Source organism: Hyperoodon ampullatus (assembly GCF_949752795.1).
Source record: "Hyperoodon ampullatus genome assembly, chromosome: 11".
In the NCBI taxonomy this organism is placed as follows: Eukaryota; Metazoa; Chordata; class Mammalia; order Artiodactyla; family Ziphiidae; genus Hyperoodon; species Hyperoodon ampullatus.
Window position 1 is genome coordinate 75703344 of NC_136924.1, and position 27911 is coordinate 75731254.

Sequence of the window (27911 nt, forward strand, 5' to 3'; positions counted from 1 at the left end):
TCTGTCGTAAATCCTGAAGTCTTACACAACATCTGGACACAGCTTTCTCCAGCAGGAATTTATTATTTCAGACTTAATGCCTTTCATGGCTTTTTCAATAACAACAACATCTTCAATAGTGTAATCCTCCCAGACTTTCATGATGTTCTCTCTAACAGGGTTCTCCTCCATAGTACTGACAGTCCTTTCCATAGAGTTCCATGTGTAATAAGCCTTAAAGGTCCATGTGACCTCCTGATTTAGAGGGTGAATAAGAGACATTGTGTTTGGAGACAAGTAGACCACTTCAACACCTGTGGCCAGGGGCACTGTCTAATACCAAAAGAACTTTAAAAGGCAGTCCCTTACTAGAAAGGTACTTCCTGCTTCAAGGACAAGGCACTGATGGAACCAGTCCAGGAAAAGGGTTCTCTTTGGCCAGGCCTTCTTTCGGGGCAGCCAAAAGAGTGACAGCTGGTGTTTCTCTTTTGCCTTCAAGGCTTGGGGGTTAGCAGCTTAATAGAGAAGGGCAGTCCTGATCATGAACCCAACTGCATTTGCACTAGACGGTAGAGCTGGCCTATCCCTTCCTTCCTTACATCCTGGTGCCTGCTTCTCCTCCTTACTAATAAATGTCCTTTGTGACATTTTTTTCCAGAATAGGGCACTTTCATCTGCATTAAAAACCTGTTCAGGCAGATATCCTTTCTCCTTAATGATTTTCTTAAGAGCATCTGAGAACTTGTCTGCTGCCTCCTGTTATCTTGACATTTTTTAAGCCAAACCTCTTTCTGAAATTATCAAACTATCCTTTGTTGGCAATAAATTACACAGCTTTAGATCCTTCACCTTGCTTTTGCTTTTTTTTTTTTTTTTTTTTTTTTTTTTTTTGTGGTATGCGGGCCTCTCACTGTTGTGGCCTCTCCCGTTGCGGAGCACAGGCTCCGGACGCGCAGGCTCAGCGGCCATGGCTCACGGGCCCAGCCGCTCCGCGGCATGTGGGATCTTCCCGGATCGGGGAACGAACTCGTGTCCCCTGCATCGGCAGGCGGACTCTCAACCACTGCGCCACCAGGGAAGCCCTGCTTTTGCTTTAAGTTGTCATATGTTGACTTTGCTTTTTCTCAAATAATGTTATAGTCTATAGGTATGCCTTTCCTACAGCAATCCAGCACCCACATAAAAGTTGAAATTTCAATACAAGATATAAAGGCATTGCTCATAAAGTGCAAGGTTTTCATGCCTTCTGGCATAGCTGCAGCACTGCCTTCATGAATTTCCTTTTCTTTTTTTTTTACAATGGTTCTTAAGCTGGATTCATTTATCTTGAAATGGTGGGCAACTGCAGACCTCAATCTACAGTGCATATCAAGCAATTCAACTTTTTCTTGTAACATCATGACTTTTCACTGCTTCTTGGGAGCACTTCCAGCATCACTAGTGGCACTTCATACGGGTCTCATGGTGTTATTCAAGGTTTACGGTATTACACTAAACATGATGAAAAATATGCAAGAACCACAGAGATCACCTTTTACCATGATTTACTGGAGAGATGAACTGCTCAAGCAGAGATGATTAGCATCACACGGGATTTTAACAGGCTATTCACAACACTTGAGCTCAGCACAACAGCAACAGAAGGTGGCTATGAAATTATTACAGTAGTACAGTATGTACTACAGTTCATCTTATGCAGTTATGATTAAATACTGCATCTTTACATTTGTTTACATTTCTTTCTGCTTCAAACGGCACCATGTACAGTCTGTGTGCATAGGTTTTGATAAGTTTTAACTTTTTATAATAGATTTGTATGTTCATTTTTATTAATTTTTTCAGTATTTCTAGGCTATGCAGTTGTCTGCAAGTTTTTTCAAATTGTCACAAATCTCCAAAAACATTTTCCAATATATTTATTGAAAAAAATCCACATATAAGTGGACCTATGCAGTTCAAACCCTTGTTCAAGGGTTGACTGTATAGTATAAACATAACTTTTTTTTTTTTTGCGGTACGCGGGCCTCTCACTTTTGTGGCCTCTCCCGTTGCAGAGCACAGGCTCTGGACGCGCAGGCCCCGTGGCCATGGCTCACGGGCTCAGCCGCTCCGCGGCATGTGGGATCCTCCCGGATCGGGGCACGAACCCGTGTCCCCTGCATCAGCAGGCGGACTCTCAACCACTGCGCCACCAGGGAAGCCCTAAACATAACTTTTATATGCACTGGATAAACAAAAAATTTGTGTGATTTGCTTTATTGTGATATTCACTTTATTGCAATATTCACTTTATTGTCGTGGTCTGGAACCAAACCTGCAATATCTCCAAGGTATGCCTGTATTTTAAAGGTAAGGAGAGCTAGAGGATTTGCTGACACAGAAAGTAGGGTGTAGGATAAGAAGTGTCAAGGATGACTACAAACATTTTGGCCAAGCAACTGGTAGAACAGAGTTGCCATTTATTGAGATGGAGGAGACTGTAGAAAGATCAAGTCAGGTTGAGGGACAGATCAGGCGTTTGGTATTAGACACATCAAGTTTGAAATGCCTATTAGACATCTGAAGTGTGTATGTCAAGCAGACAGTAGATATACAAGATGAATATACAAGTCTGGAGATATTTGAGTGTTGTCAGCATACAGACACTCATATTTAAAGTCATAAGACCAGATGAAATCATCAAGAGGTTAGGTGTACCCCTTTGACAAGAGGTCCAAAAACTTAGCTTTGGGGCACTCACTGTTTAGACATTGAGAAGATAAGAAACCAGCAAAAGAGGCTGAGAAGGAGTGACCAGTAAGATCAGAAATAATCCTCTAGAGTGTGGTACCCTGGAAGCAGAGTAAAGAAAGTGTTTCAAGGAGAAAGAAGGGCTCAACTATGTCAAATGCTGCTAATAAATCAAGGTAGTTGCAAAAAAAAGCTGACTAATCCATATGAGGTTAAGGAAAAACTACATTTGTTCAAGTGAAAACAAACATGACCATACCCACAATGAGTAACAACTATTCTTTACCTTAGTCATTCCTGGCAAATCCACAAGTGTCAGATTGACAACATTAGGTGAAAAAATCTTAAGATGAATTGGTTCAGGGCTTACTCCCTAAAAATAAGTTTTAAAATATCATATTAAAATTTCAATGAATAAAAATGCTAAAGTAAACCTCTTTTAAGTATTATACATTAGATGCTTTTAATTATTAAATAAACCATGATTTCTAAAACATTTCAACAATCAAAACCCGATGAAACATATAGGAAATAAGGCAGCTAGCCATAGGTTATAATCCCATCCAACGTTATACTATTAATATACACAATTTATTTCCCCTATATTATTTCACATTCTTTTCTCCAGATTCTCAGCAGATAACGTTTCTTAAATATGTTTAATAGACTTAGTGCTGAACAAAAGAATAATGTATCACTATCCAAATTTATGAAGTTCTTGATTTCAGGGAGTGAGACATAGGTAACAAGTTATCCAAATCAGGGAAGTATGGCGGCAGTAGCAGTAACTAAAAGGTAACCTGCCCAGAGATCAATAATAAACAAAGCTTAGTAAATCACTAAAACAGAGACAAATATCTGAATAGGCATAAAGAAATTAACATGGCTCCAAAAATGCCTTTTTGTCAGGAAAAATCTCTCCAGCACAGCATCCGGCAGATAAAAGGACTCAATAAATATTTTTTTAATATTAGTACTTAGCTAAGGCCCACTTGTGGGATTAAATGTACCCATACAAGAATGGAGGTAACAACAAAAGGGAAGGGAACAGAAAAGTAATAAGAATAAAGAAAGAAAAGAGAGAAAACAGAAGCATTTAAGGGAGTCAGTGATAGCGCCTCGTGTCAAAATTAATCATATCTTAGACACCTAATTTACTTTAAATTCTCAGAATCTGAGAAGACAATTCAGCTGTTAACATTACTTTTCATTTTCACTGAAAAAAAAACCCTTAATTTCCCTCTGTTTGCTTTCATAAGTAAATCTAGCCTTACTCAGGTAAGAAAAAGAGCTCTTCAAAATACATGGATCTTGTAAGTTATATATTGCTTCTTAAATTAGAATACAGTCAATCCAGCAGAAAAAGATAACTGTAGGAAGTATTTAAAAAGTTACATAATAAAGTGATATATACATCTCAAGATCGAGAATAAACACCTAAATGAAATATCTGATAGCATATAAAAACTCTAAGGAACAAAAAGTATTAAATAAAGTTTTTATATATTTGGGAAAATACTCCATTAGTTTCAAAGACCAGAATACTCTCGATGATATATTTACCAATGGTTATAATTTCCAGCTCTAAAGAGATGCCTACCTTATTATTTCCTGAAATCCTTTCTGTTTCATTTTCAATTTCTTGTCGAATTTCATCAAAATCTGTGTAAAGCTAAAAATTATTGAAACAAAAAACACGGTATTCAAAATAAGATTAAAAGTTCTTAAGCGGGGTTTGATAAATTACAAGGATGTCTATGGATCTGCTTCAGAGAATTAGTAAACAAACTCTAATATACACATATATTTTTTCTGAGCCAAAGAGTGATAGTTTATATGAGTTTTTCAAAGCTGCCTGAGCCCACAACAGTTAAGAGTCTCAGAGAGAACAGGGCTCAACTTAAATGTTTTCCAAATAAACTACTATGGTTATAAATGTTAAGATAAGATTTATTTTATAAGGAACAGCTGCTTCAAGATAACAATGCTACATTGCCAAGCATAAGAAACTAAATTATCAACTACTTGTACCCCCAAAAAATGTTTTCAACATGTTACTTCTTCACCATATTCTTGTACAATTACCTTATTTTTGGTGTGAAGAAATTTACCCCATTCTTCTGCTTCAACCCCTGGAAAAAGAAAAACTCCATTTATTGGAAATTATGGAAATTACTTTTTATCTTTATTTAGGGATTCAAAAAGGCAGTACAATATTATTTTTTCCTATTTTTCCATTAACTACAAGTTAACTTATATTTTAAGATCTGCTAAATTATACTCTCACATTTTAAAAATTGTACCAGGTATTTCAGAAACGACTAATTTCAGAGCTGCTCACAGGTCTTCCCACTATTTGAAATCTAGATTTTAACAAATAAAACTGTTTACCTCTCCTCATATTATAGTAAAATATGTATACTTTATTTTTAAATATCTTACACATAAAAAGCAGTTTATCTCATGAAAATACTCAAGCTAATGGCTAAAAGAAGAAAACTCATGAGTCATACTGAATAATAATGCAAAAGGCATATATAATAGATTTACACATAACTCATAAAAATTTGCAATATGTGAATGAAACAGCTAACTTTTCATTGCTTTGTCGTTTTTATTTTAATTTGGTTTCTTGTTGGTAACCCATAAAGTCACAATTTGTCATTACTTTAAAGAGCTCTCTCAGTAGTGTGAAGCTACTCCATAATTTATATGCATTTTCAACGTGATTTTTCCCCCCCAGGAGCAAGATTATGTTCTCCCTTGGAACTGAAGGTAGGTAAGAAATGAAATGGCATGGGGTGTGGGGAACCTGGCATATGCCCTGTATGGAGTTGCTACTCGCCAGTAGTTTCCAATAATAGGTCTGTTCCTCTTGCACTTGCTGAAAGAAGGAAAAATTATTCACTGCAGGTACTGTTTTGAGTGGTCTGAGACTTGGAGAGCAAATTTTGTTCTGATTTTTCCAGAGAAGCTAGAAATGCTTAATTGTAGAAAGGTAAACTAACTTTGCCGCCCCCAAGCACAGCTATTCTGCTTTTGCCAAATTCAGAGTTTTAAATGTCTTAATGATTAAGTTTATGAATAACAGATATCAGCCACCTGAGATCAAAATAAAAATGACTGTAAGATATTCAAATAAATATTTACTGAGGAAAAGGTGGATCAATTTCTTTGGTGGGATAAAGGTAAATAAACTGGATCCTTTTTGCAAGTAAAATGCTCACCTACTTGAAGCTTAGTACCTTCTTCCAAGAAGTCTCATTGGAGGACTGGAGTAATCTAGATGAATAGAACTCAGAGGCAGGTACTATATACCAAAGGGGTGTTCTTAATTTACCTTATCATATAGAAGAGGCCTGGCTTCACAAGCATGTTTTTAAAAATAAAAATAAAATAAATTACATTCACCACCAAAAAAAGCCTGCATTCTGATGCAATGCCAAAAGGTAACAAGAACCACTAACACCTGCAGTCAATCAATGTGGATAGGCAAATAAAAATGGAAGAAAAAAAATGCACACAGCCTGTAAGAGTACAAAAGCACACATGCAGGCACAATAGGAAAAGAAGGGCCAAAAACAAATGGATAAAGGAAACCTTTAGAAAGGTGTCTTGAGTTTTTCCATGTAGCAGGGTCTGTAGTTAAAGAGAAACAGCACAGAATGATAAGTTTAGTGCTTATCCCTAATATTTCAAACCTTTCTAAAAAATCAAGTGTGCAAAAATCCTGAACACATTTCAAATGCCATTTCAAATGCATTCAATTATTCCAAATTTACAACTATAAAACTTCCATTACAATTAGTTATAATTAGAGGGATGTATATAATATTTTAAATGACATAAATGAAGTATACAGTGTGCCATAATTTATTTTTATTTTCCATTATACCTAATTATATCACCTCTGGTTTCTAATTCTAACAAAATAGATTAAAATTAATTTACTATTCAAAAATTTGTCTTAGATATCTGATAACTATGGGTAAAGATAAATTACCTAGTGGGAAAAAATCTACAAAACATATCAAACACATCTTTCAAAACCTTGAAAGTAAATATGAAAGTATTTACCAATTGAGCTTTTAAGGGATTATTTTCTTTGAAATATATATTGAATTTAACAGAACACCCCAGAAACAGTTTTGGTCTTTAGTCAGCATGCTACTTTTGGATTTAGTCTACAAAGAGATCTGAGGAAAACTTGATTTATTTCTTACAAATATATGAAAGGTAATCATAGAATTCAAAGTTCAAACTAAACCACCATCTCACTTGAAAACAGTTTTTGTTTTTAATAAGATTTTATCAGAAAATTCTTTTACATTGGCAGAAGTGGGGGGGCAAGATGAGAAATACTATAAATCTATATATTGACACCTCAATTATCCTATGTAGTTGGCAGAATGAGGGATCTCATGTTAAATAAATTTTCCTGATAGTTGAATTATACACAGTAATACTTAAATAGTTTAGCCAGTTTTGATGGACCTATATTTAAAATGGATTATACTGCTCCATGTCGTGTTAGAATCCACTGCTCTTAAACTTACCTATTAATGGTAACTTATGCCTTTGTTACATAATAAAGCCCTTTGAGGCTACAAATCCCTATACAAAATGGCTAGAGGCTGATTTTTTCTTTTTTTGAAGTTCTCCTGTCTTTATGTTTTCCTCCCCTTTCTCCTGTATGGTTGCCAGGCTGTCAGGTAGTTCATACTCTTCTGGCTGTCTCCTGCTTCACTGTTTCTAATTTCCTCTAGCGTAGAATGATTTGTGGTAAGGTAGAACTGTTTATCCTAAGGATAAATAGGCTCTGATGAGAAGTTAAAGAACTATTCTAGTTATTAATAAGATACATGACACTTAGTACTCAAAATTTACAAAATCTATTTTGTGTTCTGGGTGGCTGAGTTGTCATTTTAAGTGAGGCTTTATGTTTTTTAATATAAAAAATAAGCACTAAGCTTGGGGGGGAAAATATATATATATATATATATATAGGTAAAGATATGTAGATTTACTGACCAACCACCAAGAAGAGACATCAACAAAACAGAGTGGACATACAAACAAAGAGATACCAAGGAACTGACACTTCTATAGCTGAAATGTATACCCCTTCCAGAAACACTGCCCACATCTGCAAATAGTTTCTGAGAGACAGGATATCATCTGCCCTTTTCAAGGTGACTGAAGAAAATGAAGAGTTAAAAGAAACAGACTTAACACCATACAGTTTCTTGAAGTCTTAGTTTAAGGTATTTGGTAAAATTGATGATGATAGTTAGTGAGAATGAAATTTTTAAAGAGTTATTCCATACATTTGAAGCTGGACCATAAATTAGTCCAAAATGATTAAATTCAAGGTTCAGAATTTCAATAATAAAGAAATATTACAGAAAAGCAAAGCGATGAATAATATACCAAGAAGCTACCTAATATAATTAAAAGACTCCTACATATCCTCTGGCAGTCTATCCAAAAATATTTATCATTATATCATTATATGTTAACATCTACAACTTCATTAACTTGCTTTAGTGATTAACTTTCTGTAGTCATTGTAGATGCTCATGACAGGTCTTTTTTATTTCCCCTTTAAAAAAAAATCAAGCTATCACAACAATGCTCCTATAATAAGTAAAGGAAAAGATCAGATACAGAAATTAAAGTAACCTCAATTGAATCAAATTATCATCCCATCTTAGATTAGGACATAAGAAACAGAATGAAACTTCATTGAAAACAGATCTCTGCAGAATGAGAAACAAACATGGTACTCTGCTGCAAATACAATTTAATACTTAGAACATTTTATAGACTTTTATAAATAAGACAAAATGTGAACCAAACACTGAAGATTAAACATATTACTCTCATCAAACATTCCAAATCTCACTAATGTAAAAGTATGATCAATAGAGGATACATATTTAATAGGCAATTTAAAACATGCTAATAAAGATAGTGTGTCTTAAAATATTTTCAGTTTAACCAAAGAAGAACTGCTATAAAGGATGGTGCATATTTTATCATGATACTCCATGTTTATTATTTGGGTGAGGGAGGAATCTAAAAAGTATGTGTTATATAGGTAAGCCTTAGCAAGAGAAGGATAGTAAAAAAAATAATAATAATTAGGGACCTCCCTGGCAGTCCAGTGGTTAAGACACCATGCTTCCACTGTAGGTAGCACAGGTTCGATCCCTAGTCGGGGAACTAAGATACCTCATGCCACGTGGAGTGGAAAAGATAATAATAATTTTTTTTAAAAAACTCTTTCTAAAAATAATATTCATCTTAGATTGAAGGGCCAAAGATTCAAAATTAGCAGACACATGGCAAGACCAGAAAAGGGAAGGCAAGATAACATTGCTATGCTGAAAAGCTAAATCATTTTAATTTTATTTAAAAGTAAATCTTTAAACTAGAATCTAAAATATTTAATTTCTAGGGACTTCCCTGGTGGTCCAGTGGTTAAGACTCCACGCTTCCACTACAGGGGGCGCAGGTTCGATCCCTGGTCGGGGAACTAAGATCCCACGTGCCGCATGGTGTGGCAAAAAAAAGAAAATATTTAAATTCTAAAACAAAGTGAAAAGGCAAGAACATTGTTTTAAACACAAGGAAAAAAAGTTTAAAACACTCCAAAAGACACAAAAACTTTTTAAAATAACTGATTCTCGTTTACCAAGTAGCTCACTAGATCCTCCACTAAATAGCATTAACAACAGTTTACTAAACTGAATTACCAAAAAGGTTCTCTTTCAAACAAGTTGACTCATGGTCCTCAAAAACAACAAAAATTACTCTTTTTTTACATGAGAAAAGATGCATACCACTTTCCTTTACAAGACTTCTGATTTTGCTACAGTCACTAATTTCTAATTAACTCATGTCTTTTGAAGATTGGACCAAAAATGAAGAATTTTTAAATAATTTATATTCCAATTCTAAAATTTACCATTTTCTTCTCCTGTTGTTTTTCGTTTATCTTCGGGTGAAACATGGACTAGCTGCAGAATGAGAGGTCTCCGGGTGACAATACCAGTGCCTCTGGGAAGCAGGTCCCTCCCCACTAGGCTTTCTAGCACTGAGCTCTTTCCACTGCTCTGAAAATGGAATACACAAGAGCAAAATGAGTTTCTTAACAGATTTTTTGTAACTCAGTAAGACTATGCTATATAATTACTTTAAAAAAATTATTGCCAAGTCTTTTAAAATGAAAGTTTAGTTATATTTTCTATTATACGATCTTTATTTCTTTAAAATAAAAAAGTACAAAAAGAGAAAATATATACCCTAGTGTAAAATCAATTAGTTATGTGGTAACAATATCTATGATTATTTTATGGAATATATAAAAATTTATAACTCAAAAAAAAAGAGAGAGAAAATATAAAAGCCCCAATTCCCCATAATTTTCCTATCTTTTCTGATACTCTCAACCATATAATATTAGGTATTTTCAAAACCTATATAATATTGGTATACACAAAATTATGCCCAGAATACATAGATATTTTACTTTAAATGGGATAGTAGTACTATGTGTATTTTTCTCTAACCCACTTTTATTTTTAATATAACAATCAGGGATATCGTTCCATATCAATATATTTACTTCTGTGCTTAATAGTTAAATAGTATTCTGTATGTAAAACCGAACCCCAACTGATGGACATTTAAATGGTCCTTGCCACTATTAACAATGCTGCAATGAACATACTTTGTACATATAACCTTACTTACTTATCCTATTACCTCATTAGATTTACTTAGTTCATTAAATGAAACTGCTGTGATTAAAGAGCATACAGATTTTATGCATTCAGATACTACCAGACTGCACACTACAAGATGGGAGGCACCAAGCTATGCTTCATGTTCAATCTGCTGCATCCCCATCAGCATTGGGCATTACCACTTTTTTGAGTCTTTGCTACTTTTTTTGGTAGATAAACACTGACAGTTCATTTAAATTTGCATTTCTTTATTATTCAGTCTAGTATCACTTTGTTTAAGGGCCTTCTGTATTTCTCCTTCAGTGATTTGCTTGTTCAAATGCTGGTATATTATGCGTCTTATTAGTTTATAAAGATCTTTATCCATATAAGTATTTATTTTTTGTTGTTTTGAATATTTCCCCCAACTTTTTAATTTGAAAATTTCAAAGCCACAAGAGTTGCAAGAATATTAACAGTGAATACCCATATACCACAACAAAAGTACCATATACCTTAACTAATTATTAGTATTTTGACACATTTGCTTTATGTCTCTTCTTACACACACACATATTTTCTTTTCATTTGCTGTTCCTTTTGAGAGTTGGTTAATATGTCATGACATTTCATCCCTAAATAAAGTGGCATATCTCTAAGAATAAGGGCATTCTACTATATAGCCACACTACAATGATCACACTAAGCAAATTTAACATAGACACAATACTAATAAACAGTATATCAAATAATAATCAAATAATCAAATAATCAGTAATCAAATAATATATAAACTTGTCTCTATTATGTATTTTTATATTATACATAAATGTTTACAAATTTGCTATTTTTTTCAACTTTGTAATTCATATTTTTCGGTAACAGAGTATGTTTTCCTTACTGTATTTTTTCTTAGTCAAAACTAGTACATCTTCTAATTTCATACTTTCTACAAAAGCAAACACCCTAAACTCATCTACTGTATCAGAAAGGGTCTACAAGAAACAGATGACCCATTCAAGTTAGAATAATTTAAGGATAGTATTTACAAAGTTTTGGAAGAGGGGGATCACAAGGGATAGAGCAATAACGTGGGCTGGTAATGACAGAGCAGCTCTTATCACTCACAAGCTCCAAAAGATGGATGAGAACTTTCAGACAGCCAGCCTAAGGCACCTACACATAGGAAGTAAGCCAGGGGAATAAATACCCAGACTTTAGTCTCCTCCTTTGTCTAAGTCCTGCCAAGACTCCCCATTTCCAAACCCAATAGGCAGAGGACATAGGGCCCCATTCCTGTTGTCCAGAAAGGTCCCCTATGATGGAGAAAAGTAATGTTGAGTGGATAAGGGGTGTTAAATTTAAGATTATTTGGCACATTCGGCTTTGCTAGGTTTTGGAGCCCAGGTTTGCCCCTCTCATAAGTAAAATGGGTGCTTCCCCCATTTCTTTTCTGTACTCTAAAATAATTTAAACAACACGGAAGGGGGACCTTCAAGATGGCAGAGGAGTAAGACATGGAGATCAGCTTCCTCCCCACAGATACATCAAAAATACATCTACATGTGGAACAACTCCTATAGAACACCTACTGAACGCTGGCAGAGGACCTCAGACTTCCCAAAAGGCAAGAAAATCCCCACGTACCTGGCCATGTGGCAGACAGGGTCTTGGTGCTCCAGCCTGGTGTCAGGCCTGAGCCTCCGAAGTGGGAAACCGAGTTCAGGACATTGGACCAACAGAGACCACCCAGCCCCATGTAACATCAATCTGTGAGAGCTCTCCCAGAGATCTCTGTCTCAACGCAAAGACTCAGCTCCACCCAACGGCCAGCAAGCTCCAATGCTGATGCCCCATGACAAACAACTAGCAAAACAAGAACACAACCCTACCCATTACACAGAGGCTGCCTAAAATCATACTAAGCTCACAGACACCCCAAAACACACCAACAGACACGGCCCTGCCCACTAGAAAGACAAGATCCAGCCCCACCGACCACAACACAGGCACCAGTCCCCTCCACCAGGAAGCCTAAACAAGCCACTAAACCAACCTCACCCAAAGAAGGCAGACACCGAAAACAACGGGAACTACCAACCTGCAGCCTGTGATAAGGAGACCACAAACACAGTAAGCTAAGCAAAATGAGAAGACAAAGAAACACAGAGCAGATGAAGGAGCAGGGTAAAAACCCAGCAGACCAAACAAACGAAGAGGAAATAGGCACTCTACCTAAAAAAGAATTCAGAGAGTAATGGTAAAGATATCCAAAATCTTGGAAATAGAATGGAGAAAATAAAAGAAACGTTTAACAAGGAACTAGAAGAACTAAAGAGCAAACAAACAGTGATGAACAACACAATAAATGGAACTGAAAATTCTCTAGAAGGAATCAATAGCAGAATAACTGAGGCAGAAGAACAGATAAGTGACCAGGAAAATAAAACAGTGGAAATAACTACCGCAGAGCAGAATAAAGAAAAAAGAATGAAAAGAATCGAGGACAGCCTCAGAGACCTCTGGGACGACATTAAACGCACCAACATTCAAATTATATGGGTCCCAGAAGAAGAAGAGAAAAAGAAAGGGTCTGAGAAAATATTTGAAGAGATTTTAATTGAAAACTTCCCTAACATGGGAAAGGAAATAGTCAAACAAGTTCAGGAGGCACAGAGAGTCCCATACAGGATAAATCCCAGAAGAAACACACCAAGACACATATTAATCAAACTATCAAAAATTAGATACAAAGAAAAAATATTAAAAGCAGCAAGGGAAAAACAAAAAATAACATACAAGGGAATCCCCATAAGGCTAACAGCTGATCTTTCAGCAGATACTCTGCAGGCCAGAAGGGAGTGGCAGGACATATTTAAAGTGATAAAAGGGAAAAACCTACAACAAAGAGTACTCTACACAGCAAGGATCTCATTCAGATTCCACGGAGAAATTAAAAACCTTACAGACAAACAAAAGTTAAGAGAATTCAGCACCACCAAACCAGCTTAAAGGAACTGCTCTAGGCAGGAAACACAAGAAAAGGAAAAGACCTACAATTACAAACCCAAAACAATTAAGAAAATGGTAATAGGAACATACATATCGATAATTACCTTTAATGTAAATGGATTAAATGCTCCAACCGAAAGACACAGACTGGCTGAATAGATACAAAAACAAGACCTGTATATATGCTGTCTACAAGAGACCCACTTCAGACCTAGGGGCATATACAGACTGAAAGTGAGCAGATGGAAAAAGATATTTCATGCAAATGGAAATCAAAAGAAAGCTGGAGTAGCAATTCTCCCATCAGACAAAATGCACTTTAAAATAAAGACTATTACAAGAGACAAAGAAGGACACTACATAATGATCAAGGGATCAATCCAAGAAGAAGATAGAACAATTGTAAATATTTATGCACCCAACATAGGAGCACCTTGATACATAAAGCAAATGCTAACAGCCACAAAACGGGAAACCGACAGTAACATAATCACAGTAGGGGACTTTAACACCCCACTTTCACCAATGGACAGATCAACCAAAATGAAAATAAATAAGGAAACACAAGCTTTAAATGACACATTAAACAAGATGAATTTAATTGATGTTTATAGGACATTCCATCCAAAAACAACAGAATACACTTTCTTCTCAGTGCTCATGGAACATTCTCCAGACTAGATCATACCTTGGGTCACAAATGAAGCCTTGGTAAATTTAAGAAAAATGAAATCGTATCAAGTGTCTTTTCCAACAACAACGCTATGAGACTAGATATCAATTACAGGAAAAAAACTTAAAAAAAAAAACACATGGAGGCTAAACAATACACTACTTAATAACCAAGAGAGCACTGAAGAAATAAAAGAGGAAACCAAAAAATACCTAGAAACAAATGACAACGAAAACAGGATGACCCAAAACCTATGGGATGCAGCAAAAGCAGTTCTAAGAGGGAAGTTTATAGCAATACAATCCTACCTCAAGAAACAAGAAAAATCTCAAATAAACCACCTAATCTTACACCTAAAGCAATTAGAGAAAGAACAAAAAAACCCAAAGTTAGCAGAAGGAAAGAAATCATAAAGATCAGATCAGAAATAAATGAAAAAGAAATGAAGGAAACAGTAGCAAAGATCAATAAAACTAAAAGCTGGTTCTTTGAGATGATAAACAAAATTGATCAACCTTTAGCCAGACTCATCAAGAAGAAAAGGGAGAAGACTCAAATCAACAGAATTAGAAATGAAAATGGAGAAGTAACAACAGACACTACGGAAATACAAAGGATCATGAGAGATTACAAGCAACTATATGCCAATAAAATGGAAAACCTGGAAGAAATGGACAAATTCTTAGAAAAGCACAACCTTCTGAGACTTAACCAGGAGAAAATAGAAAATATAAACAGATGAATCACAAGCACTGAAACTGACACTGTGATTAAAACTCTTCCAACAAACAAAAGCCCAGGACCTGATAGCTTTACAGGTGAATTCTATCAAACATTTAGAGAAGAACTAACATCAATCCTTCTCAAACTCTTCCAAAAAACTGCAGAGGAAGGAACACTCCCAAACTCATTCTACGAGGCCACCATCACCCTGATACCAAAACCAGACAAAGATGTCACAAAAAAAGAACAGTACAGGCCAATATCACTGATGAACATGGAGGCAAACATCCTCAACAAAACACTAGCAGACAGAATCCAACAGCACATTAAAAGAATCACACACCATGAACAAGTTGGGTTTATCCCAGGAATGCAAGGAGCCTTCAATATACACAAATCAATCAAGGCAATACACCATATTAACAAATTGAAGGATAACAACCATATGATAATCTCAAAAGATGCAGAAAAAGCTTTCAAAAAAATTCAACACCCATTTATGATAAAAAAAAATCTCCAGAAAGCAGTCATAGAGGGAACCTACCTCAACATAATAAAGGCCATATATGCCAAACCCACAGCCAACATCATCCTCAGTGGTGAAAAACTGAAACCATTTCCTCTAAGATCAGGAACAAGACACGGTTGCCCACTCTCACCACTATTATTCAACATAGTTTTGGAAGTTTTAGCCACAGCAATCAGAGAAGAAAAAGAAATAAAAGGAATCCAAATCGGAAAAGAAGACTAGAGCTGTCACTGTTTGCAGATGACATGATACTTATACATAGAGAATCCTAAAGATGCTACCAGAAAACTACTAGAGCTAATCAATGAATTTGGTAAAGTAGCAGGATACAAAATTAATGCACAGAAATCTCATGCATTCCTATACACTAACAATGAAAAATCTGAAAAAGAAATTAAGGAAATACTCCCATTTACCACTGCAACAAAAAGAATAAAATACATAGGAATAAACCTACTAAGGAGACAAAAGACCTGTAAGCAGAAAAGTATAACACATCGATGAAAGAAAGATGATACAAACAGATAGAGATATACCATGTTTTTGGATTGGAAAAATCAACATTGTGAAAATGACTATACTACCCAAAGCAATCTACAGATTCAAGGCATTCCCCATCTAACTACCAATGGCATTTTTCACAGAACTAGAACAAAAAATTTCACAATTTATATGGAAACACAAAAGACCCCGAATAGCCAAAGCAATCTTGAGAAAGAAAAACAGAGCTGGAGGAATCTGGCTCCTGGACTTCAGACTATATGACAAAGCTACAGTAATCAAGACAGTATGGTACTGGCACAAAAACAGAAATATAGATCAATGAACAGGATAGAGAGCCCAGAGATAAACCCACACACATATAGTCACCTTATCTTTGATAGAGGAGGCAAGAATATACAACGGAGGAAAGACAGCCTCTTCAATAAGTGGTGCTGGGAAAACTACATGTAAAAGAATAAAATTAGAACACTTCCTAATACCATACACAAAAATAAACCCAAAATGGATTAAGGACCTAAATGTAAGTAAGGCCAGACTCTTAGAGGAAACTCTAAGAGGAAAACTCTTAGAGGAAAACATAGGCAGGACACTCTATGACATAAATCACAGCAAGATCCTTTTGACCCACCTCCTACAGAAATGGAAATAAAGACAAAAATAAACACATGGGACCTAATGAAACTTAAAAGCTTTTGCACAGCAAAAGAAACCATAAACAGGACAAAAAGATGACCCTCAGAATGGCAGAAAATATTTGCAAATGAAACAACTGACAAAGGATTAATCTCCAAAATATACAAGCAGGTCATGCAGCTCAATATAAAAAAAAAAAAAAAAAACCAATCCAAAAATGGGCAGAGGAGATAAATAGACATTTCTCCAAAGAAGATATACAGATTGCCAACAACACATGAAAGGATGCTCTACATCACTAATCATTAGAGAAATGCAAATCAAAACTAGAATGAGGTATCACCTCACACCAGTCAGAATGGCCGTCATCAAAAAATCTAGAAATGATAAATGCTGGAGAGGGTGTGGAGAAAAGGGAACACTCTTGCACTGTTGGTGGGAATGTAAATTGATATAGTCACTATAGAGAACAGTATGGAGGTTCCTTAAAAAACTAAAAATAGGGCTTCCCTGGTGGCGCAGTGGTTGAGAGTCTGCCTGCCAATGCAGGGGACACGGGTTCGTGCCCCAATCCAGGAAGATCCCACATGCCGTGGAACGGCTAGGCCCGTGAGCCATGGCTGCTGAGCCTCTGCGTCCGGAGCCTGTGCTCTGCAACAGGAGAGGCCACAACGGTGAGAAGCCCATGTACAGATAAAAAAAAAAAAAAAAAACTAAAAATAGAACTACCATACGACCCAGCAATCCCACTACTGGGCATATACCCTGAGAAAGCCATAATTCAAAAAGAGGCATGTACCACAGTGTTCACTGCGGCACTGTTTACAATAGTCAGGACATGAGAGCAACCTAAGTGTCCATCGACAGAAGAATCAATAAGGAAGATGTGGCACATATATATAATGGAATATTATTCAGCCATTAAAGAAACAAAATTGAGTTATTTGTAGTTAGGTGGATGGACTCAGAGTCTGTCATACAGAGTAAAGTAAGTCAGAAAAAGAAAAATACTGTATGCTAACACACATATATGGAATCTAAAAAAAAAGGGTTCTCATGAACCTGGGGCAAGACAGGAATAAAGATGCAGACGTAGAGAATGGACTTGAGGACACAGGGAGAGGGAGGGGTAAGCTGGGACGAAGTGAGAGAGTAGCACTGACATATATACACTACCAAATGTAAAATAGATAGCCAGTGAGAAGCAGCTGCATCACACAGGGAGATCAGCTAGGTGCTTTGTGAACACCTAGGGGGGGTGGGATAGGGAGGGTGGGAGGGAGATGCAAGAGGGCGGGGATATGGGGATATATGTATACATATAGCTGATTCACTGTTATAGAGCAGAAACTAACACAACATTGTAAAGCAATTATACTCTAATAAAGATGTTAAAAAAAACCCGGAAATTTCCTGTTCTTTATGTGTTTGATTAAAAATCTATCCACAAAAGCCAAGTGATTCTCCTGGATTTTCAAATTTATAAGCATAACTACTTATAATATTCTTAGAAATTGTTCACTTTTCTTATTTCTAGTGTTTTATCTTTTTTCCCCCATGTAAAAAAAAAATTTTTTTTAATTGGGGTATAGTTGCTTTACAATGTTGTGCTAGCTCCTGCTGCACAGCAAAGTGAACCAGCCATATGTATACACATATCCCCTCCTTTTTGGATTTCCTTCCCATTTAGGTCACCACAGAGCACTGAGTAGAGTTCCCCATGCTATACCTTAGGTCCTCATTAGTTACTTTATACCTAGGCATATATATATGTCAATCCCAATCTCCCAAGTCATCCCACCCACCCACCCCTTTTCCCCCTGGTGTCCACACGTTTGTTCTCTACATCTATGTCTCTATTTCGGCTTTGCAAATAGGTTCATCTTCACCATTTTTATAGATTCCACATATATGCATTAATATATGATATTTGTTTTTCTCTTTCTGGCTTACTTCAATCTATATGACAGTCTCTAGGTCCTCTAATATTTTATCTTTATGTTCTTTTTTCTGACCAGATTTCCCAATTGACTATTATATTGATTTTATTGGTCAAATCTGTATTTTATTGATTTCATTTTGTAATTATTTATTTTTAATACTGTTAATTTCTTCTTGCTGGATTTGTTTTCTGGGGAAGAGGGTTATTTGGCCCATCCACCCTACACACACACATATATCTCTCAGTATGAGTCATCTCTATCTTCATTCTTCTATACTGAGAATCTTGGTTCTCAAGAACACAATTTGTGGCTGAATTAAAAGAAAACACTCATTTGCTTTTTATTTCACATTACATACAGTCTCTAAATCATAATGCCAATACTACCACCACCAATATGATTACTGAAAATAGTTTTTAAAATATTTTGCACATATTCCTCTATTCTCCTTCTCATCTGCTTACAGACCATACTTCCTCCTTTTTTTAACCCCACTAAGTCTTGTTTCTACAAGTATATGTACAGTACTAACTGTCAGTCCTTATATTAATGTCTCTCTAGTCATTTTGATTCTCTTCCTGAAGATTCCTCAGGAAGAGCCAATGGGAACAATATTCTTCAGTTCTAGCACACTGATAACAGTTTGTGACTTTTATACTTGAAAATCAGTTTGGTTATATGTAAAATATTGGGCTCATGCTTTCCTGAGTATCTTAAATATGGAATTCCATAATAAATTGTGTCTTTTCTCATAAATTCTTTCATTATAAGAATAGATCTTCTCTCAGAAATTTTTTACTGTTGAAAAATATAATAATCTGATTTTCCTTCCCTGATTTTGCTTAAAAGTCTGAAGAATTTTTATTTTTCCTTTAAAGTTCAATAATTTTACTAGACTGTGTCTTAGTGTTGGTCTTGCTGTGTCAATGTTCTCAGGCATGTGCTGAGCTCTTTCAAAATGGAGTTCCAAGTCTGTTTTTAAGTTAGTTAAATTGTAAGTTTTAGTATCTGTTCTGCTCCCTTGCCATCATTTTTTTCTTCTTTGGGGATTCCTATTATACATATGTTGGATCTTCCTTGCCTGTTTTCAATATGTCAATTTCTATCAAATTCTTTTTACAGCTCCTTTTTATCCCATCTTTAAAAATGTCTTCCTCCTTTTCAACATCTTTCTCTTTCAAAGGTATTATATGTTATGTTTATACGCCCTGGTGTTTTCCTTCTAATTTGTCATTTCTAAAATAAATTTTCTTTCAATTCTAATATTTCACAAAGTTCTACCACCTAGCATTTAAAAAACTTTTTTCTTATGCAAACTTTTTTTTGAAATGCCTTATTCTGATTATAATGTCTTTTGTCTTGCCTTCTGTCTTAATATCGAATGGTTTTCATCTGTTTTGTGGACATCTTTCTGGTGTGCTTTCATTGTCTATAGGAATATTATTTAGAGTCCCATTTCTCTTCAGATACTTTGTAAACTTTTGAAAACAATCATTTCATATTGTTGATATTTAAATGAAGTTCATTTTCCTGAAGTTTCAGGGTTTTGGCCTAGAATAGCTATTCTAACTTCACTCTAAAACTCCCTCTTGTTTTTGTACAGTGTTTGGAAATAAAGTTCTTTGTTTTCTGAGATATCTTGATTCTGTTCCTCTCCACTTTTATCTGGACCTTTTCTTTTCTTTGTATTCTTCAGGGGATGTTTAATTGTAATGTCAGTTCCTTCTCATGTGCAGATTGGTCCTGGAAGGCAGCTTTGGTTGGTTTTAGAAGTTTCAAGGTCCTCCAGTCCCTTAAGGCTTTACAAAAGACCTCTTTCACTCACCCATTATCAGTGTGTGCAAAACCCCTCCCAGTTTCAGCTGGTATTCGTAAACTGGCCCTCCAGGCTTTCCAGTGATTGTCTTTTGGCTATTTTTCAATTCTCACATTCATTTGAAGTTCCACTGCTCCCTTCTTCTTCCTTCATAGATAATAATACACAGGTCTTGGAGCTGTTAGTGGTCTATCCCCAAACTACTGGTGTTTGAGCGTTTGTAGAGAGAAACATACTCAACTAATTTTCTTCTATATGTTGTTCATGGATTTTGGGTTTTCCTATTTTATTTGTTGTTTTTATGGGAAAGTCATACAGGGATTAGGAAACTATTCTACCACTACTGTCATCTTCCCAGAATCCCCAATACAGAAATTTAACCCACTTTGAAATACTTAAAGTTTAGTTTTATGTAAGTTTTTAAATATTATTCAGTCATAAAAAGGAATAAAGTACTGATACATGCTATAATATGGATGAACCCCAGAAAATTTATGCTATGTGAAAGACGCCAGTCACAAAAGACCACATATTATTTGATCCTGTTTACATGAAATGTCCAGAAGAAGCAAGAAAGTAGATTAAGTGGCTGCCTAACATTGGGGGCAGAGGAGAGCAGGGAGTGACTGCTAATGGATACAAGCTTTCCTTTTGGGATGATACAATATATAATTAGATTATGGTGGTGGTTGCACAACTCTATGGACTTGCTAAAAACCATTGAACTATACATTTCACAAATTCCAGAACAATTATAAACAAATGTTAAAAATCATGACTTTATACATTAGAGAACATAAGAATACTTTCATGACTTTGAGAAAGAAAGTACAAACTAGAGAAGAAAAGATTGTTAATTCAACTACAGCAAAATTAAAATTTATTTTACTCATACAAAATAATTGGGGGAAAATATTTCTTTTTTTTAATTTTTTAATTTATTTTTTGGCTGCGTTGGGTCTTCCTTGCTGTGCACGGGCTTTCTCTCTAGTTGCAGTGAGCAGGGGCTACTCTTCATTGTGGTGCACGGGCTTCTCATTGCAGTGGCTTCTCTTGTTGCAGAGCATGGGCTCTAGAGTGTGCAGGCTTCAGTAGATGTGGCACATGGGCTCAGTAGTTGTGGCTCGTGGGCTCTAGAGCGCAGGCTCAGTAGTTGTGGTACATGGGCTTAGTTGCTCTGCGGCATGTGGGATCTTCCCAGACCAGGGTTCGAACCCGTGTCCTCTGCATTGGCAGGTGGATTCCCAACCACTGCACCACCAGGGAAGCCCCGATAATTGGGGGAAAACATTTGTGACTCATGTAACTGACAAAGAATTAGCAACCAAAATGTAAAAGTGACTCCTACAAATCATTAAGAAAAAGATGAATACTATAATAGAAAATCATGTGCAGAGATATGAACAGAAACTCACAACAGAACCACAAAGAGCCAAGAAGTAAGTTCCTCCAACTTATTAGTAATCGGGGAACTGCAATAAAAATGACAATGAAATACCATAAATTTAAAATGTGACAATACAAAGTATAGGTATAAACAAATAAACAAACTCCACTCTGTACATGGGAATGTAAATGGTTACAAACATTCTGAGGAGCAAGTAGGAATATCAAGTAAAAATGAAAATACATATACCCTACAGTCTAGTAATTCCACTACTTGACATTTTAGAGAAATTCTCAAACGTGTACAATGAAGCATTCATAGGAATGTTTCCAGCACTGTTGTTTACTAAAACTGCTATAGCAAACAAGGGCAAACATTCAAATGTTCAAGGAGAGGAGAAATTTTGATATATTCATATACTAGATTACAGCAGTTTAAGTGGGCAAAGTAGGAATATATATGTGTACGTATGGGTAAATCTCACATGTATGATTGTGTAAAAATAACACTGAAGAGGAATATATACTATTTGACATCACTTACTTCAGGTAAGTGTAAAACATGTAAAACAATATATATTACTTATGTTATCTACATATGTACTACATGTAAAATGAAATGCATAGGCGTGATAAACACTAAATTCAGGAAATTGGTTATGTCTCTGTGGGAAGAAGGAAAATTCATCTAGATAGTTAATATTTTTTTTCTTAAACTGGGAAATAGATACAATGGTGTCCTAAAATTATCCTTTGTACCTTTTCGATGTTTTCAATATTTCAAAATAATTTTTAATGCCTCAAATGTGGTACGGGATTTCATATTGATGAGGTAATTAAAGAAGCTCCATTTCCACCACCCTCCCATACCCTAAGCAGACACTTGGTATAGCCACACACAGCTTGGATATAGGTTATGGACTAGTCCCTTTGTCCACCCTGGCCTTCTGTACAAGTGATCTATACTAGCTTAAGTGTCCAACTCTGCTAGAAAGTTCCAAGTACTATATTCAAGCTACAACAGAGATCTGGAAGCAATTCAGGGAATATTTCAATTTTATTTCACAATATCCTGGATGGGAAATGAAGGAATTTTTTTTTTTTAATTTCTGTTCTCTCTTGTTCAGTATGTTTCACTGCATTTAAATAATGGTTATAGTATAGATGGATACAGAATTTTATAATCACAATTAATTCCCCTAAGAACTCTAAATTTTAAATATTTCTCCATGGCATCTAACATTTACTGTTGCAGATTGAAAGTCTGATGCCAGTCTGATTCTTTCCCTTTTAGGAAATCTTTTTTTCCTCCTTCCTTCTATTTTGACACTTGGAGAATTCTGGGGTTTTGTAAAAGTTTGGATTTCAGAAATTTACCCAGGGTATGTCAATCCTTTCAATATTTGTGCCCAGCAACTGAAATCTGAAGATGTGGGGGACGTTGGCTTACTGTTTGATTATTCTTTGTCCATCCAAGTCTTCTTTCTCAATCAACTATGAAAAGGATTTTGGCTCTCTTAGCTCTCACCATCAAGTCTCTCATCTCTAATAAATTTCATAACATACAGTTTTGATTTGTCTTTTAATAGAATTCCTCAAGTTGTTTTTCTATTTCATAAATTAGGTTTTCAACAATGTCAGTGTGACTGTTGTTCCCCATCACCCCCACCCACTATGCCATTTTGTTCTTCCTTCTTAAATATGTCACAAAAAATACTTTTTAAATTTCTCTCCTAAATTCTGTATTAACCTCATTTTGTTACTGTGATTATCTACATTAGTCTCCTTTATGGCTACTGATTTTCAGTTAGTTGTATGTTTTTATGTATCTACATATAGGTTTTTTTAAGACGGGTTATTGCGGACTGAACTGCATCTCTCCAAAATTCGTATGTTGAAGCTCTAAGCCCCTTAGAAGGTGTACCTCATACCTCAATATGTGACCATATTTGGAGACAATCTTCAAATAGGTGATTAAGTTAAAACAAGGTGATTAGGGTGGGCCCTAATCCAATCTGACTGGTGTCTTTACTAAAAAAGAAAATTTTGGGACAACAGAGAGACATTAGGGATGTGACACACAGATGAAAGAGCATGTGAGGACACAGAGAGAAGGCAGCCATCTGCAAGCCAAGGAGAGAGGCCTCAAAAGAAACCAAACCTGCCTACATCTTGTTATTGGACTTCTAGACTCCAGAACTGTAAGAAAATAAATTTCTGTTGTTTCTGTGCACATGTTGTTTATGTGCCACCCAGTCTTCTGTGGTATTTTGTTATGGCAGCCCTAGCAAACTAACAAACATGGGTTACAAACTCAACTGCCCCCACAAACAAAGCAGATAACCTGAATGGGTAAATCAACTCAGACTTCAGTCAAAATGACATCAAATTGTATTCTTCTGACATTCTGTTTGCGTATTAAAAATATAAGATCTCACATCTCACAAAGTAAAAGAATGTCTCTCAGGAATAGTAAAAATATAAGAATATTTCCCAGGTAGTCTTTAACTTTCCCCTTTTTATAGAAACATGGAAACATGTTAACATTTCATTGCCCTCTTCAGACTATAAAAAAGAGCAACACATATATTATGATAAGGAAGGAAGTCTAACTAAATACAGCCTGAACATCTAAAGCAGGCATTTTTCAAATCCATTGTAAATGTGGGTGTAGTGTTATCAGATTTTCTGATTTTTTTAAAGGAAAAACCAGAAACCTGGCCCTTTCAATTAAATCCACCAATTTTTAAACATTGGCAACTCTTTTTTTTTTTTAAACATATTGTGTGTATCAGTTCCAGTTCAAGATGGCAACATAGGAGGATCCTGAACTCACCTCCTACTATGGACACATACAATTTACAGCTAGAAATGGAACAATTCCCTCTGAAAGAAACTAAAAAATTAGCTGAGCAACTCCTACATATCAGGCAAATGACAAAAACCCATATCAAAACAGGCTGGAGAGGCTAAGACACAATCTCACCATAAACCTCACCCCACATGCAGTGACCCACAATTACGAGGGAACTCACAACACCTGCAAGACTTGGAGAGGTGGCTGTTTATTCTAATGCATACAAACCAACACAGAGAGTCCAGGAAAATAAAGAAACAGAGGAATATATTCCAAACAAAAGAACAAGGTAAAACTTCAGGAAAAAACTTTAATGAAATGGAGATAATATATCTGATAAAGTTCAAATTAACAGTCATAAAAATGCTAAACTAGCTCAAAAAAATGAATGAACAAAGAGAGACTTTCAACAGAAAGAAAATACAAGAAAGTACCAAACAGAGGTTCAACAGCAGACTACATGAAGCAAAGGATCAGTGAACTTGAAGAGAGGCCACTGGAACTCATCTAATCAGCAGTAAAAAGACATTTTAAGGGACTTACAGGACAACATCAAGTGGACCAACATTCACATTATAGGAGTTTCAGAAGAAGAAAAAGAGAAAGGGCAGAAAACTTATTTGAAGAAATAACGGCTGAAAACGTCCCTAACCCAGGGAAAATAACACTCAGATCCAGGAAGTTCACAGAGTTCCAAAAAAGATGAACCCAAAGAGACCCTCACCATTTATAATTAAAATGTCAAAAGTTAAAGACGAGGAGAGAATTTTAAAAGCAACGGCAAAAAAACAATTTGTTATGTATAAGGAAAATCCCCCATAAAATCATCAGCAGATTTTGGGATAGAAACATTGCAGTCCAGAAGGGAATGAGTGGCATGACATATTCAAAGTGCTGAAAGAAAAAAAAATACCAACCAAGAAATCTCTACCCAGAAAAGTTGTCCTTCACTATGGAAGGAGAGATAAGAGTTTTCCAGACAAGCAAAAGCTGAAGGAGTTCATCACCACTAGACTGGCCTTACAGGAAATGTTAAAGGGATTCCTTTAAGCTGAAACAAAAGAGAGCTAATTAGTAACAGGGAAACATTAAACTATAAATTTCACTAGTAAAGATAAATATGTAGGGCTTCCCTGGTGGCACAGTGGTTGAGAATCTGCCTGCCAATGCAGGGGACAAGGGTTCGAGCCCTGGTCTGGGAAGATCCCACATACCGTGGAGCAACTGGGCCCATGAGCCACAATTACTGAGCCTGCGCATCTGGAGCCTGTGCTCCGCAACAAGAGGGACCGCGATAGTGAGAGGCCCGTGCACCGCGATGAAGAGCGGCCCCTGCTTGCCGCAACTAGAGAAAGCCCTCGCACAGAAACGAAGACCCAACACAGCCATAAATAAATAAATAAATAAAAAGATACATATGTAGTAAAATTCAGAATAATCTAACACAAAGATGGTAGGCTAATCACTTCTAAATCTAGTATGAAGAGTAAAAGACAAAAGTAGTAAAAATAATTATAACTGCAGTACTTGTTAATAGATACATAAGATTAGAAAGATGTAAGTTATAACATCAAAAACATAAAATGTGCAAGGTAGGGGAGTAAAATGTAGAGCTTTAGAATGCACTGTACTGATGTTATCAACTTAAAATAGACTGTCATAAATAAGGGCTGGTTTAAGTAAGCCTCACGGTAACCATGAACCAAAAACCTATAGTAGAAATGTAAAAGATAAAGAAAAGGAATCTAAAAATACCATTACAGAAAATCATCAAATCACAAAGAAAAAGAATAAGAGAAGAAAAAAACAAAGGAATTACAAAACAGCCAGAAAAAAATTAACAAAGTGGCAATAAGCATTTACATACCTATCAAAAATTACTTCAACTGTAAATGGGCTAAATTCTCCAAATAAAAGATACAGAGTACCCTGAAAGGATTTAAAAAAAAAAAAAACAAGAGCCATCTCTACACAGCCTACAAGAGACTCACTTCAGATGTAAGGAAACACACACATTGAAAGTGAAAGGATGGAAAAAGATATTCCTATTCAAATGGAAACCAAAGAAAGCTGGGGTGGCCATACTTACATCAGACAAAATAGACTTTAAAACAAAGAATACATTAAGAGAAAAAAAGGAATTATATAATGATAAAGGGGTCAATCTAACAAGAGGATATAACATTTGCAAATATTTGTGCACACAATATAGGAGCACAGAATATATAAAGCAAATATTAACAGGCATGTAAGGAGAAGTACACAGCAATACAATAAGGGTAGGGGACCTTCATAGATCATACAGATAGAAAATCAATCAACATTGGCCTTAAATGACATGTTAGACCAGATGCACTATACATATACAGAACATTCCACCCAAAAGCAAGAGTACACATTCTTCTCAAGCACACATGGAACATTCTTCAGGATACATCACATGTTAGGCCACAGGACAAGTCTTAATAAATTTAAGAAGACTGAAATCGTATAAAGGACCTTTTCCAACCATCATGGTATGAAATTAGAAATCAATTTTAAGAAGAAAACTGGAAAATTCATGGGACTAAACAATATGCTACTGAACAACCAATGGATGAAAGAAGAAGTCAAAACAGAAATCAAAAAATATCTTGAGGCAAATGAAAATAGAAAAACCACGTACCAGAACTTATGGAATGCAGCAAAAGTAGTTTTTAGAGGGAAGTTCACAGCAATAAATGTCTACATGTAGAAACAAGAAAGATCTCAAATAAAGAAACTAACTTTACACCTCCAGGAACTATTAAAAAACAAACAAAGCAAGCCCAAAGTAAGTAGTAAAGAAAGGACATATCAAAGATCACATCAGATAATAATGAGATAGAGACTAAAAAAAAAAACCAAACAATTAGAAAAGATCACTGAAACTAAGAGCTGGTTCTTTAAAATGATAAAATGGACATACATTTAGCTAGACTCACCAAGGAAAACAGAGGACTCAAATAAATAAAATGAGAAATGAAAGAGAGGTCACAACGGATACCACAAAAATACAAAAGATCATGAGAAACTAGAATGAAAAATTATACACCAAAAAGTTGGGCAAAACAGACAAATTCCTATCATATAACCTACCAAGCCTGATTCATGAAGAAAAAGAAAATCTAAACATACCAATTACTAGCAAGGAGACTGAATCAGTAATTAAAACCACCCAACAAACAAAATCTAGGAGCAGACAACTTCACCGGTGAATCCAAACACTCAAAGAAGAATTAACACCACTCCTTCCCAAACTCTTCCAAAAAAGAAGAGGAGGGAACAATTCCAAACTCATTTTACAAGGCCAGCATTACCCTGATACCAAAACCAGACAAGGACAATACAAGAAAAGAAAATTACAGGCCGATATCC

The 27911-nt window shown here is 35.6% G+C and overlaps 1 protein-coding gene across 9 annotated transcripts in view; it reads right to left on the reverse strand.

The window, feature by feature from the left end:
• The window catches only part of DNM1L (dynamin 1 like), a gene marked incomplete at its 5' end in the record, with an annotated part of 61650 nt that overhangs the window by 21739 nt on the left and 12000 nt on the right, over positions 1-27911 (reverse strand). For 4 of the 9 annotated variants that reach the window (XM_079715102.1, XM_079715100.1, XM_079715099.1 and 1 more), the window contains 5 exons: positions 2996-3082; positions 4310-4381; positions 4795-4841; positions 6310-6348; positions 9680-9827. In XM_079715102.1, coding sequence (XP_079571228.1) covers positions 2996-3082; positions 4310-4381; positions 4795-4841; positions 6310-6348; positions 9680-9827 — 393 coding nt within the window. Of the gene's footprint in view, positions 1-2995; positions 3083-4309; positions 4382-4794; positions 4842-6309; positions 6349-9679; positions 9828-27911 lie in introns of those variants that run through there. The other 5 variants (XM_079715095.1, XM_079715101.1, XM_079715098.1 and 2 more) reach the window with 2 other exon arrangements.